Raw genomic sequence first — 13,731 nt, 5'->3', positions numbered from 1 at the left:
AATACTATATTTTTTGTCAAAATATTTTATGCTACGTTTGTTTTATGCTGTGTTTTCTGTTAAGTACTCATAATGTTATCTCTAATTAAGTTCTTTACCAGTTTGATGATATTTGCATGAAGAGCCCAACGTGGAGAGGCAATTCTACAAAGATTGATGAAGTGCGGCCCAACTTCCTCAAGGCAGTAATGCTTCACTTGATGAACTGCCAAAATGCAGACTTTCCTGACTTACAACACAGAATAGAATGTTTTCAGCATTCTGTAAAGAAAAGAGTGATTTGTAGCTCTAATAGAGAAGATGAGGTCATATTCCCAAACCTGGTAAGTGAAACCTTTGCCTTATAGTAAATGCATTCGGTCTGTCTGTCTGTCTGTCTGTCAGTCCCAAAATGTGAAGAATCTGTTTATGTTTTCGATAAATGTTATTAGGATGTAAAGGTGCTCACAAAAGCTCTTCAGGAAGCATTGCTGATGCAGGAACCCTATTCACCAATTCAAAAAGTCCTAGTGGCTGCAGTAATTGCTAAGCAGCTTGGACTTCAACTTGACCACAACACAGTTCAGCATATTTCCAAAATGGTGAAAATCAGTGGCAACATCCAAGGGACTCTCACGGGTCTTGATGACTCAGTGCGCTGGTATGTTACATTTATTTTAGCTTATTTTTCAATTAATTGAACTTTTACTGCATAAAAAGGACACAGAAAATGGTCATATGCATTTGTATATAAGGCTACTTTCACATTAGCTGGCAACAAAAATCCTGGGAAATTGGAAAGTGATCCCAAATCATCTGACATGTCAAAGTGGTACAGAATCTTTATTAAATAGTTATTTATTTAATTTCTACTGTTGGTAATATGTAAAACTTCCACGGTTTTCTTCCCAATGTTTGTGTGTTCTGAAATAACTGAATTTCAGGCTCTACTGAGGTAATTGTAAAGACTTTCCTCCAAATGTTCCCTGCTTGGATCTAATGAGAAAAGAATAAGGGCCCAGTTTTGACGGTCTGAAATGCATAGATAGATACTCTTTTGATCCCGTGAAGGAAATTTGGTCTCTGCATTTATCCCATCCGTGAATTAGTGAAACACACACAGCACACAGTGAACACACAGTGAGTTGAAGCACACACTAACCCGGAGCAGTGAGCTGCCTGCTACAGCGGTGCTCAGGGAGGTGGCTTGCTCAAGGGGCACTTCAGCTGTGGATGTGGGCAAGGGAGAGCAGTGCTCAACCACTTCCCCCGCCCACATTTTTCCTACTGGTCAGGGATCAAACCAGCAACCCTCCGGTTTCAAGCCCAACGCAAGGTCTGAAGCATATGGTTTTAGGGCCTTATCGTACACCTGGTGCAAGGTGGCACAAAGCATGACGCAAGGCTTTTTATTATCTTACACTCAATAAAGTGAGGAATTTTTACCATGCGCTCTACTTTTATTAAACCTTGCACCTATGGATGTGCCAATTAATGAAATAAGGTGTGGTCTGGCGCATGAGCCAAAATATCTTACACCCTCTAAAAATCATTATGGCACTGAAACCTGGGCTCAGTTCCCCGAAAGCATCGTAGCTTAAAAGCGTCGTGAAAACACTCATAGATCTACGAGTGCTCCAGAGTTCTCGTTACTGGCTAAGAGTGTCTTAACAGGCACTTCTCACTGAGGTCACCAAGAGGACATACAGGGGAATTACAACTTAGAATACATTAACCAACTTACGTTCCCATTCTTTATTGTGTTTACTTGTGATGAATCAGATTTTAGCGTGCAAAATAGCATACATTTAATGGTCATAATAATGTGATTAAAAGGGTAAAAATGCAATAAAGTTATGAAATGAGACGTTGCCAGAATAGTTTGCCATTATCTTTGCTAAGTGAAGGCTATATTTCATTAGGCCTATGAGGTAAAAACAGAGAAAGGAACATATGGTTTAGTCTGTGCTGTGTCAAAATCTAAGCCTACTGTAGGCTTATTTGTTATTTAAGCATAGACATTTCCTCACTTTCTTAGCCTACTCGACCTCTTTCTTATCTTCAAACTTCTTCTTAAAGCGATGGTTCGGAGTAATTTCACCCTAGAGTCCTTTGCACCATGACCCCGAGCCAAACACCCTCCCAGAACCTTTTTTCCCTTGGTCGAACCCTGGTCGAGTAGCGCTGTCAGAAACTAATGACATTCTGCAGTCGTGATGGAACCAACTTTTATCTCGTAAATTACCCCACTAATAATGCCCTGAATGGTACGAAACTTCTGCAGTAGTACAACTATGACCTTTAGTCCAATAACGAGGCATTAGAAAGTTTGTAAGTGCAACAGGAGTTTATTTAAATAAGACTTGCCTGATTATCTGCTACTATACCGCTGCGTCGACGGTTCTTCCGTGATTTTGGAAAAGCCCGTAAAAGTTCTTGCAGGAAGCGATTACATCAACGTTTTTTGGTATATCCAGTTTTTAATATTTTTTTTCCGAAGTGTATGCATGCTTCCTGCCAGGACTTTTACGGGCTTTTCCCAAATCACGGAAGAAACGTCGACCCAGTGGTATAGTAGCAGATTATCAGGCAAGTCTTATTTAAATAAACTCCTGGTGCACCATCAAATTAGAGGATATTTCAGAACTATTGACATGCACAGTTCTCCTTAAAGAGACACCAGACAAGCTTGATGCTTTTTCTCTACAAAACTCCCCCTAGCGTCTGTACGTATCGATACGTGTGTGAGCCCTCACTTGGTCTGAAGCTCTTTTCCTTTTCTTTGCATCTTCTGTCAAGGGTTTTCGCTGCTTCTTCGCCGGCTCTGCCATTATATACACGTTTGCAACAATCACTAGCGTTTCGTTAGCCTGCCTCTGTGCTGGGGTTGCAGGATGTAAACTGATCCTGCTTCTCGCAATGTCTGAGACTTTGTGAGACTGAAGGTCGGCGGGTCGGATACACCGAACTTGCAAGCGGGATATTCTTCCTACAGGCAGTAGGGGCGGGCGAGAGAGTCTTCACGGAGTCTGTAATAAGTCATTTAACCATATACCGACTTACGAAGATGATTAATTAACATGAAAACGTTACTTGGTGTCCCTTTAAGAGCATCTTAAGAGCAATGCACGCGCGTTCATGCTACGAGCATGTTCGGGAAACAGACGGAAAAAACAAACGAACAATCGTAAGATGAATCGTAGAAACCCACACTGAGCCAGGTCTATAGCGAAACGCGCATATTAAAGGTGCATATAAAGCACAGCTGAAGACAGTCACAAAATGTAAGCAGCAACTCCTCTGCAGAATAAATATCCCTAGGATTTGTATTGTCATTTGAACATTATTGGGGTAAGTATTGCTTTTTTTCAAGTTATGTTTTCGATGGTAACCCCTTGTCAGTCAATAGTGACAGTAATTAACTGTGAAGAACTATTTTGTCGAGACCACGGTGAAGTTTAACTTTGCCTATGAGTTCAAATAATAGGCAAGTGCAGATGCATGATCTGACGGCGGTCTCTTTTCCATCCTGCAGCTCAGGCTGGAAACCTGTACATCTCTTTCTCCTGCTTCCGTTACACTTTTGCGGTGGCCAATCACAAACTGGCTTATCCACCTGGCGCGCTATTGGCAGGTTTAAAACTATGACGTAGCGGGAGAGCATGGAGTTTTCTCGTCGCTCTGCAAACATCACCCGATTCATTGGTCAGATTGGTGAATGACTATCCAATTGCGTACAAAATATTGAGCTTGGTCTGGTGAAAGCTAGACTAGATGCATGTAGGCATGTAGGTTTACTGCATGTCTTACTGAAGATGTATGGGGGTTTGTAAGTCTCTTTTCCTTCACTGTCTTGGACACTGTAACAATGCAAATTTCAATTGACAAGACAATTGACCGATCGCAAGCCCCGCCCATTGAACGCAGGTGAGCCAATGGCAGTTCAGTAGCTCTGCACAGGCACTGGCAGACACACTCCGACAGCTTCAACTTACAGCTCCATAGAAATGCATTGGGCGCAGCTGATTTTTGTCGGTTTTATGGGATTTTATAGTGATGTGTACACCACATCTGTAGACTAAGCAACACAGCTCAATGTAAGTAAGATAAACAAGGATGTTTGTTCTCAGCATTGCCAGCATTTTGTATAATATGATTGGCACTTGGAGACTTGTGGATAACGAACGTTAGTATAGTTAGCGCACCGCTGCTAACGTGCTAGCATCACGTCAGAAAAGCATCGGGCTGTGCACAGTAGTGTAACATTTATTCACAATAAATTAATAAAGTTGAAGTGGCTCTGCAGTGTAGGCTATGTTTCTGTTTATTTGCAGTACCATGTTCCTCACACGACATGACTCCGTGTCCTTGTAGTATGCATGCAAGTCTATCTAGCACAGATATTAATATCAGTGAATCACACCTGCTTCCCGTCTAAGTTTGTCACCCAACAAAGCTAGATATGATTTTTTATACATGTGTTTCCATGTCATACTGGAGTCTTTCGACGGATCCTAAATGAAATCAGGTCTGTGGCTCTCCAAAAGAGCCTCTTGGGATGTAACTTTTACAGACAGACTTACAGCTAGAATCTACCCATCATTGAAGTTCTAGATAACTCCAGCTGAGGTTGTCAGACTAGCAACAGTAACTAAGGGGGGGGCGGGACTTACCGAAGGGTCAATTAAAGGATTATCTTATACTCTGCTAGGTTTTAGGTTTTAGTAAAGCAAGGTTTAGTGGAATCCCTGTTCCATACGATCTTGCATGCAAGCAGATTCCTTCAAATGCGCAGCTGACTATCAAAATACTTGTCACGGACAGAAGACGACCCAAGAGCGCAAGTTCAAATTCAGAGTCTTTTTATTCAAGGGTTCAGGGGGGGTAGAGGAGTGAGAGAATCGTGAGGTCTTGAAGGTTCCGGTTCCAGGAGTGCTAGGAGTGCCAGGGGTGTCAGGGGTTCTCGGGGCTCTGGGGTTTTTCAGGGTCCTGTGGGTTACCTGGGCTCCGGGGGTCACCAAGTTTCCGGGGGGGTTCCAGTCCAAGGTGCTGAGTGTGTGTGTCCCAGTGATCGAGCGGCCTCGGGGCTGAGGTGGTGACGCTGCCTGGGCTCGCTTCGCCTGGTGGTTGGAGGCCTGGGGAACACACACACACACAAACAGCAAGATGAACAGCAGGCAGTAGTACAGACCAGGGCTAGGCACTAAACGTGGTGAGAGACAGAAGGCAGATTCGAGTTACCGGGGGGGCTGAAGATCGGAGAGTAATCGAGAAGATCCGGAAGGCAGGTCGGGATAACCAGGGCAGTAGAACAGGGAGGCAGTCAAGAATGGATCCGAATCACAGGTAGGAGTCAGAGAGTAGACAGGCAGGCAGGTTACTGGTTCAGGTTTGAAGACGATCTGACAGGGCTTGGCTGAGAAACAGGGCTTTATATACTGGGAGAGGTTAGTGGAGAAATGCCAGGGCCAGGTAACAAGAGCAGAGCAGGGCAGAGCCAGGTGGAGCTCGTTAGGCAGAGTAGAGAGAGAGTGAGCAGAGTGGCAGAGAATTGAATTCAATTAAGGTTGTTACCAGGGAGAGAGAATGCTCATGACAATACTGATGCACTGTGCTGCTTGCTGTTAAAGGGAATGACAGATGTCATTCTCATTGGTTTAAAAGGATGGTACGCCCAAAACACACCCATGACTAATTTAGAAACATAAGAACAACCCTTTGTGTTTGATCACAAAATCACGCCATTGTGGACTGGCCACGCATTTTTATGTCTATAAAATTTGTACCTCTGACCATCCATTTATAATCACCAAGATAGGGCCCATAACCTTTAATTTCCTTCATTTTTTTTAATTTTGCGCATTTAAGCGCATCCAAACCCAATTGGTATTTTGAGGGCGCTATAAGTTTGCTAGACGCCAGACACATTGTTCAAAAGGGTTGTTCTTACAGTATGTCTCTTAATTAGTTATGGGTGTGTTTGGGGCGTAACGTCCATTAAATCAATGAGAGTGACATATGTCATTCCCTTTAAAGCAACACCAAAGCACTTTTCCTCTGTCGCACGCACACAAGGTTTTTATCCAGCACCGGCTTTGGAAACAACAATGTCCACAGACAATGTAGAGTATGTTGCATGAATTTATGAAAGTATGATGTATTGCAACATCAGAAGCAAGTCAAGTTTGTAGTTTCTTATGTCTCATTCCATCGAACTACAGAGCCGCTACCCGATCTGGCAAACTTGTATAGTGCGGTTATAGCGGATAGAGGGTCTGGAAACGAATGCAGAAGTGCCATTTACCCTGTTACGAGTTGATGAACCACTGAAACAATTTTGGAAAGATTATTTTAAGGTACAAAAAACTCAAGGAGTGCAACGTCAAACAACGTGTTAGTATTTTGAGGACAAGTGACAGTGTTGGGAGGGTTACTTTCAAAACGTATTCCGTTACAGAATACAGAATACATGCCCAAAAATGTAATTTGTAACGTATTCCGTTACGTTACTCAATCTCAATCTCAAAGTCATATAACCATTCCAATGACTCTGAAGCTGTTAAATGAAAGTAAATTAAGCTAAAAAAACTTCCATATTAAGCTAAAAAACCTGCATAGTGTAGCTTTAATACTCAACTCACCATCAATGCAAACCCTGAGCCTGTTTTCCAGGAGCAAGTTGGGCATAGCATGGTACAATGTGAATGACCGGCGCAGCATGCTTTTAACATCCAGTCTGCCTCGTTTGCTAGCCTAATTGTCCCCGCACACCACACACAAGAGATTTGGAGCAGTTGTATCTTCCCCAGTGGTGAAAAAAAATAGTTTTTCAACTTTCGGGGTGGTTTTGTTTTCAAACCTTATCAAACGTCGGGTGCCTGGCGCAACAAGGCGGTTACTATGTTTCTTGATGAGTCATGAGTGTGTTTTGGGTGTAACATCATTTAAACCAATGAAAATGACATCTGTCATTCCCTTGTAAATAGCAAGCAGTGCAACTTCAAACAGCGGTATTTTGATAGTCAGTGGCGCATTAGAAGGAATCTGCTTGCAAGCAAAACCGTATGGAACAGGTATTCTACTAAACCATGCTTTACTAAAACCTAGCAGAGTATAGCCTACATGCATCTGCACTCATCATTGGCAAAGTGAAACTAACTTCACCGTGGTGTCATAGTCAATGACAAAACAGTTATACAGAGTTAATTACACTATTGACTGACAATGGGTTACCATCGAAAACATAGCCTGGAAAAGGCAACACTTATCCCAATAATGTTCGAATGACTGAAAAAAAAAACTAAGGACAGTGCATCTTCAGCTGTGCTTCATATGCGCCTTTCGCTAGAAACCAGGTTTTTCTTGGTCAGTGGCGTAATGCTTTCTAGACAGTATAAGATAGCAATTTAGATAATGCGCCAGTCGTCGCCGGTTGTTAATTGCCACACCCCTGAGCGCATTGTTTAATAAAAGAGACGCGCATGGCGAAAAATTCGAGTGTAAGATAGGAATACGCTTTGCGTTGTGATAACAACACTCTTTGCGCTGTTTTAAATCGCCAAGATAGAGCTCTATATGTCTAAAGTCATTGACATTTAGTTGTGAACTACCACAGAAAAGATGATTATCAGATTATCGTTTACTCTCAAGTATTCTGTTGTGGTAAAAAAATTTAACAACCAGGCAACACAGACTGGAGTGAAAAAAAAAAAAACGTACTGTACCATCTTTAATCACGATTGGTGATTAAAATCACGACCGGGGACATGTTACCAGCAACAAAGTTCCAGCTGCAAATCCAAAATTCTCTGGGGCAAGGCCCAATCTTATACAGATTCATCTTAAACAATTACATTGTTTCCAGGCAAAACCATTACATACAGACATATGACAAATCCATGACTTTCATGCTGTAGCTTCAGCAGAGACAATAGACAACTCAAGCATAATCCCACTACCATACAGTAAAATCATGTAAAAAATATTTGCCTTGTTTACTTCCTGCAGTTGCATTGCCAGTTCTCTACATCATGTTGTGAACATGGCAAGGAGACAGAAGTCACCGAAGGAGGTTTTGTGGCTTACAGCTCTGTACTATGCAGTCTGTCCACCAGAGCATAAACAGACCCTTGTCACCAGTGGGCTCTATAATGGGCAGGTACAAAGGTAGTGTTTCATCATTGTATCATGTAAACAGTGGGCAACCATATAATGTAATGCTACCATCATAAATGGATAGAACATAAACAGTTTCACAATTGTCCATTTCTATTTGGTTTCTTTTCTAGTGATCTGGTAGAAATTGTTGACACCTATTCAATGAAGACTGGCAATCAGAGGGCTTTTGCCTCTGCAGTTTTAGAGATGTTTTCTCCAACAAATGGTGATCTTCGGGTTTTGTCCAAACTAAATCTTTCACCAAAGGACCTCTTGGAACAGTTATCAACATGGCAGATGGATTATGCGTTTCATGTAAGTCAATACCTTGGTAATATATTATAATATTTGTTAAATTTCATGAAATTGAAATATTGTATAATGGTTCATACCATGTGGTTCATGTCTACAGTATATTAACAATTGTGACCTATTTTCTTTTCATGATTTACCATAGAAAGTCACTATGAATGAAATCCAGAGTTCCTTTCGAGTGTGATTCACTGATATTAATATTAGCTGTGCTTGATAGACTTGCATGCATGTTACAAGGACACTGGGCCATGTCATGTAAGGAACATGGTGCTGCCAAAAAACAGAAACATAGCCTACATTTCAGAGCCACTTCAACTTTATTATTTTATGGTGAATAAATGTTACACTACTGTGCACAGCCCCATGCTTGATGTGATGAAGCTAGCACGTTATTAGCAGCGGTTAGCTAACTATGCTAATGTTAGTTGTATACAAGTCTCCTCCAAGTGACAATCATTTTACACACAATGTTGGCAATGCTGAAACTATTAACATCCTTATTTATCTTACTTACATTGAGTTGACTACGTGGCTTAATCCACAGATGTGGTGGAGCACTGTTTCGTTATGGTTTGCTAAGGAGTAACCCTTTGCTTAAAATAGTGGAGATCTGGGACGAGATCATTTAATCTAATTTAAAGGAGAATTCCGGTGTGATATTGACCTAAAGTGTGTTGAAACATGATACCAAGTGTGAACGTATGTCTCATAGCCCATCTCGGCTTGTCCCCTGCACTCCAAAAATCTGGCTTAGTTAGCCGATGCTACCAACAGCTTTTCAATGGTGGTGCTTCGCATCGGCTAGCCATGCAAATAAATCACTGTTTTACACCATTTACGAGGCTCAATGTATCTCCACACTTCATTGGTAGACTTCGAGGGCCCTGACATTTTAAAAGCGAGACATTGAGAACTTTGAAAAAGCACTGGTAGTTTACTGACAAGACGATTTATACAGACAGTATCTTCCATGTTTAGCGTTTGCAGCCATCTTGAATTTAGTCACGATAAGTCGAAATGCGAGTAAGAATGAACAGGTATGATAGGGATCAGATTCCAAAAATAATTCCGTGGAAATGCATGGATTCCAGTTTCTTCCAGTAGCAGCAACTGGAATCCATGCATTTCCACAGAATTATTTTTGGAATCTGAAAAAAAAAACCATAATTACGGAAAACTTAATCAAGACTGAAAGGCATTTTTCTGTGTATCGGTGTTGCGCTAATCCCACATATGTCATTTGACTGTCTTTTTCAACTCACATCACTATAAAGTCCCATAAAACCAGACAAAAATCAAGGCTCCCAATACATTTCTATGGAGCCGTAAGGTGAAGTTGATGGCCGATGTCTGCCTGCACGGAGCTACTGGACTGTCACTGGCTCATCTGTGTTTGATGGGCGGGGTTTTGCGAACGGTCAATTAGGCCTTTATGGTAGAGTGGACAGATGGAGGCTATTTTTTGTTTCCCAAAATGCACCTGAACGACTCTCAGACCATGACAAGTAAAATGATCTAGTCTGATGAAACAAAAACTGAACTATTTGGCCACAATTCCCACCACTGTGTGTGGAACAAACCAGGCACAAAGCTGCACTGATGTTTGTCCTTTATGCTTCTCTCATCTTCTCAAAGGAACTCTGAATCTCATTCATAGTGACCACGGATGGATTACTGCACGGGCCTACCGGGCCCAGGGGCCCAAGGGGTCAGGGGGCCCTGAAGCCCAAGCCTTTGCATAGAATCATTGCCTCAATATCAACAAATCAGGATGTAGGCTATGAATCTGATTGAATTTAGTATTGGCCATCCCCAAAATGCACCAGAATACAGGAAATCACATCAAACAAATAAAAAGATTTCTGGGGGAGGACCCCCAACCCCCCCCCCTCCCTCCCACCCACATATACAACAATAAGTGGGGGCCCTTATTACATCTGGGCCTAGGGGCCCGAAAGTTCATAATCCGCCCATGATAGTGACCATTGGGTCTTTGGTTACCTGTCTGACCAAAGCCCTTTGTCCCGGACCTGTCTCGCAGGTCTACGGACAATTGTCTCGACCTTGTGAATTGGTTTTCACTCTGACATACACCATCAACTGTGAGACCTTATATAAAGAGATGTCTGCCTGTCATAATAATGGCTAATGAATTAATTTAGGCACAGGTGGACTCTAATTAAGTAGTAGAAGCATCTCAAGGACCATTGATAGAAGGATGCACTAGAGCTCAATTGCAAGTGTCATAACAAAGGGTCTGAATACTTATGTAAATGGAATATTACTGACTTTTATTTTTTATAAATTTACAAAACACTCCAAACACCTGATTTTCTGTGGAGTGTTGGAGTATTGTGTGTAGACTGATGAGAAAAAAAAATGAATTGAATCAATTTCAAGATGACTCTGAAATATAACAAAATGTGGAACACTTGAAAGGGTCTGAATACTTTCCAGTTGCACTGTATATGATTCACCAACAAAAACCTGGTCTGATGTCAGTGGCACAGTCTTTCACTTTTTTTTCCAGAGATCAGGACTCTTAGATATTTTCATATATCTTATTCATTACAATTAATTAAACCTGTTTTTCTACAGACCCTGCATGAGGTGATTAAAAAAATAGCCTCAGTGATTAAGCCATGGGTGGAATCAAGGTAGAAACCATTTCATTTTGTGGAATTAAATTCCCTTACGATTGGGATAAATTATAATGTGAATTGTACTTTTTGTCTTAGTTTACAGAGTCGTGCTTCCTTTGACATGATGAAGAAAGATATTCTGTCTTGTTTGGAACTAACAATGAACATCTTTAAGAAGGCTACTGGACAGTGGACATATATAGAGAATGTCTATTCAGTTCTTCACCTGTTAAACTCATTCAGTGGCTGCCTAAACTGGATTGAAGGTGATAAGGTAAATATCAATGTATATATAGTTATACATAAATCCATTTTATCTAAAGATAAGCTCCATAATTGATTTATTCCTTGTCAGGTAAAGCCAAGTAGTGATGAATTATAAATGGCATGTCATATATTAACCCTTTGAGGCCGACAAGTTCAAAGTGTGTCCAAATTCACATTCTTCTTCACATCACAGAGATACCACATGCATGTCACGTGAAAGTGGCAAATCATATACTGCACATAGTCAGAAGCACGAAAAAACAACACTTTGTGATTTTGGTTAGGCTCCTGACCTATCCTTTGGAAGTGGTTCCAACCACCAAACTTTGCGCCCTTGTTTGTGATTGAGCACTTTTCAAGCACAGAGCACAAAATGCTTTACAGACAAACAAAACAAAAACAATAGTAACAACAACAACAATAATAATAATAATAATAAAAATAAAAGGACAAACTACCAAACACAAACTTAACTCAATATAAGAAACAAAAGGAAAATATATATAGTACAGTACCCAAGACAAAATAAACAAACAGAAATGATAATAATAATAATGATAATAAATTAGCAGAGACATGAGTGGAATCATTCACTATTTAAGGAAGGCAATTGTATATAAGTGGTTCTTTATCCAAATTCAAGAACCACGTTTCTAACTACAAAGGTTGTGATGGAGGTCAGCCAACTACGCTTTCTAGAAATGCACCCTGGTCTTGTTTAATAAAACTTGTTTGTGACTAACAGAGTATAGCCTACATGCATTTGCACTCGCCTATTATTTGAACTCATAGGCAAAGTGAAACTAGCTTCACTGTGGACTCATAGGCCTAGTCAACGATAAAACAGTTCTAATTATTTACTTTCACTATTGACTGACAAGGGGTTACCATCGAAAACAGCCTGGAAAAAACAACACTTACCCCAATAATGTTTGAATGACTAATACAAATCCTAAGAATATTTATCCTGCAAAGGAGTTGTTTGGGACTGGTTGCTAAGGGCTGCTTACATCATGACAGTCAGTGTGTCTTCAGCTGTGCTTTATATGCACTTTGCGCTATAGACCAGATTTTTCTTGGTCAGTGGCGTAACAATTTTTTAGAGGGTGTAAGATAGCGATTTTTAGAACATGTGTCAGACCACACCTTATGTTGTTAATTGCCACACCCCTGGGCGCAAGGTTAAATAAAAGTGGAGTGCATGGCGAAAAATTCATTCATTTATTGAGTGCAAGATAAGAATGAGCCTTGTGTCGCGCTTACTGCCGGGTGTAAGATAGGACCGACCAATAGTCATCGGGTCCCAAAATCATAGCATTGTCCAATCTCTCATCATGACAAAATCGATCATGGATTCCCAATCATTTGATTGGTTTGCGATTGATGTCAATCAACTTGGTGTCACCCAGCACCCTCTACACATTTCACTTTAATGCCTGCCCTGTACATTTCTGTCCACTATCAAACATTAAGTAAACTCCACACAAGTAATTGCAAGGACATATTTTAATTAGTTGCAAATCAAATAAAATGACAGAAAATAACACTATTAAATCAATTCAGAGCCTTGTTTTGTAGTAATATCTTATCTTACCTTAAGCAATACATGTCATACAACATTTTTGCAGGCCCTGCTTCTTTCAAATCTGGACCATTGCAATGCATTGTTAGCTAGCCTACCTGCTTATGTAGTGAGACAATTATAGATTATTCAAAATGCAGTGGCACTACTGTTCTTTAATTAACTTAAGACGACTTGTGTAATTACAGTATGCAGTCAGAATTATTTTCAAAACCTTCAATCTGGCTTACAGGAAAATTACTGGATCTGTACCTTGCTATTTTGATACCATGTCATCATTACTGAGAAGACCCAATCAAGACTCTTTTCTTCTGTGATTCCCAAGGAATTATTTACCTTGTGCTTCTTCTAAAGACTCATCTGTTAACCTTGTATCTAACTAATTGATTTTCTTTAGAGAGTTGTTGCTTGTATGTTTATGTGTATTGTTATTATTTTGTTAAATTATACTTATTCAATTACTGTTATTGGTAATTTCCCATTTTTATTTAGGCTATATGACTTGGCTTTTGCTAACATCTCCACTGTTAATGTGATATGTTTCCATGCAGGCAGGGTAGTGTCAAGCAGCAGTGTGGTGTGTATGCAGGTAGCCCGTCACCTGAGTCAGACAGAAGACGGGCCCTGCTTTCTGTTAAAATATTTCTGCCCCTTCCAAACTGCGTTAAAATGGTGTATTTAACAGCCAGAATTTCAAAATTTTCTCGGGGCAGACACCTCTGAACCCCCGGTAATATGATCAGCACCACAAAATTCTATCAACGTCCCTGCTACCGGTCTGTCAGAAAT

General features: G+C 40.7%; 1 protein-coding gene across 1 annotated transcript in view; it reads left to right on the top strand.

The window, feature by feature from the left end:
- Positions 1-13,731, top strand: part of LOC125307901 (E3 ubiquitin-protein ligase rnf213-alpha-like) — a 104,156-nt gene that overhangs the window by 24,838 nt on the left and 65,587 nt on the right. Inside the window, exons 14-19 of the mRNA XM_048264032.1 lie at positions 91-323; positions 432-640; positions 7,987-8,145; positions 8,268-8,451; positions 11,050-11,108; positions 11,190-11,367. Of these exons, the coding sequence (XP_048119989.1) occupies positions 91-323; positions 432-640; positions 7,987-8,145; positions 8,268-8,451; positions 11,050-11,108; positions 11,190-11,367 (1,022 nt within the window). The remainder of the gene's footprint in view (positions 1-90; positions 324-431; positions 641-7,986; positions 8,146-8,267; positions 8,452-11,049; positions 11,109-11,189; positions 11,368-13,731) is intronic.

The sequence above is a fragment of the Alosa alosa genome, chromosome 15 (assembly GCF_017589495.1).
Source record: "Alosa alosa isolate M-15738 ecotype Scorff River chromosome 15, AALO_Geno_1.1, whole genome shotgun sequence".
NCBI classification, from domain to species: Eukaryota; Metazoa; Chordata; class Actinopteri; order Clupeiformes; family Clupeidae; genus Alosa; species Alosa alosa.
The sequence above is the reverse complement of the archived record's forward strand: the minus strand, read 5'-3'. Positions and strand labels throughout refer to the sequence as shown.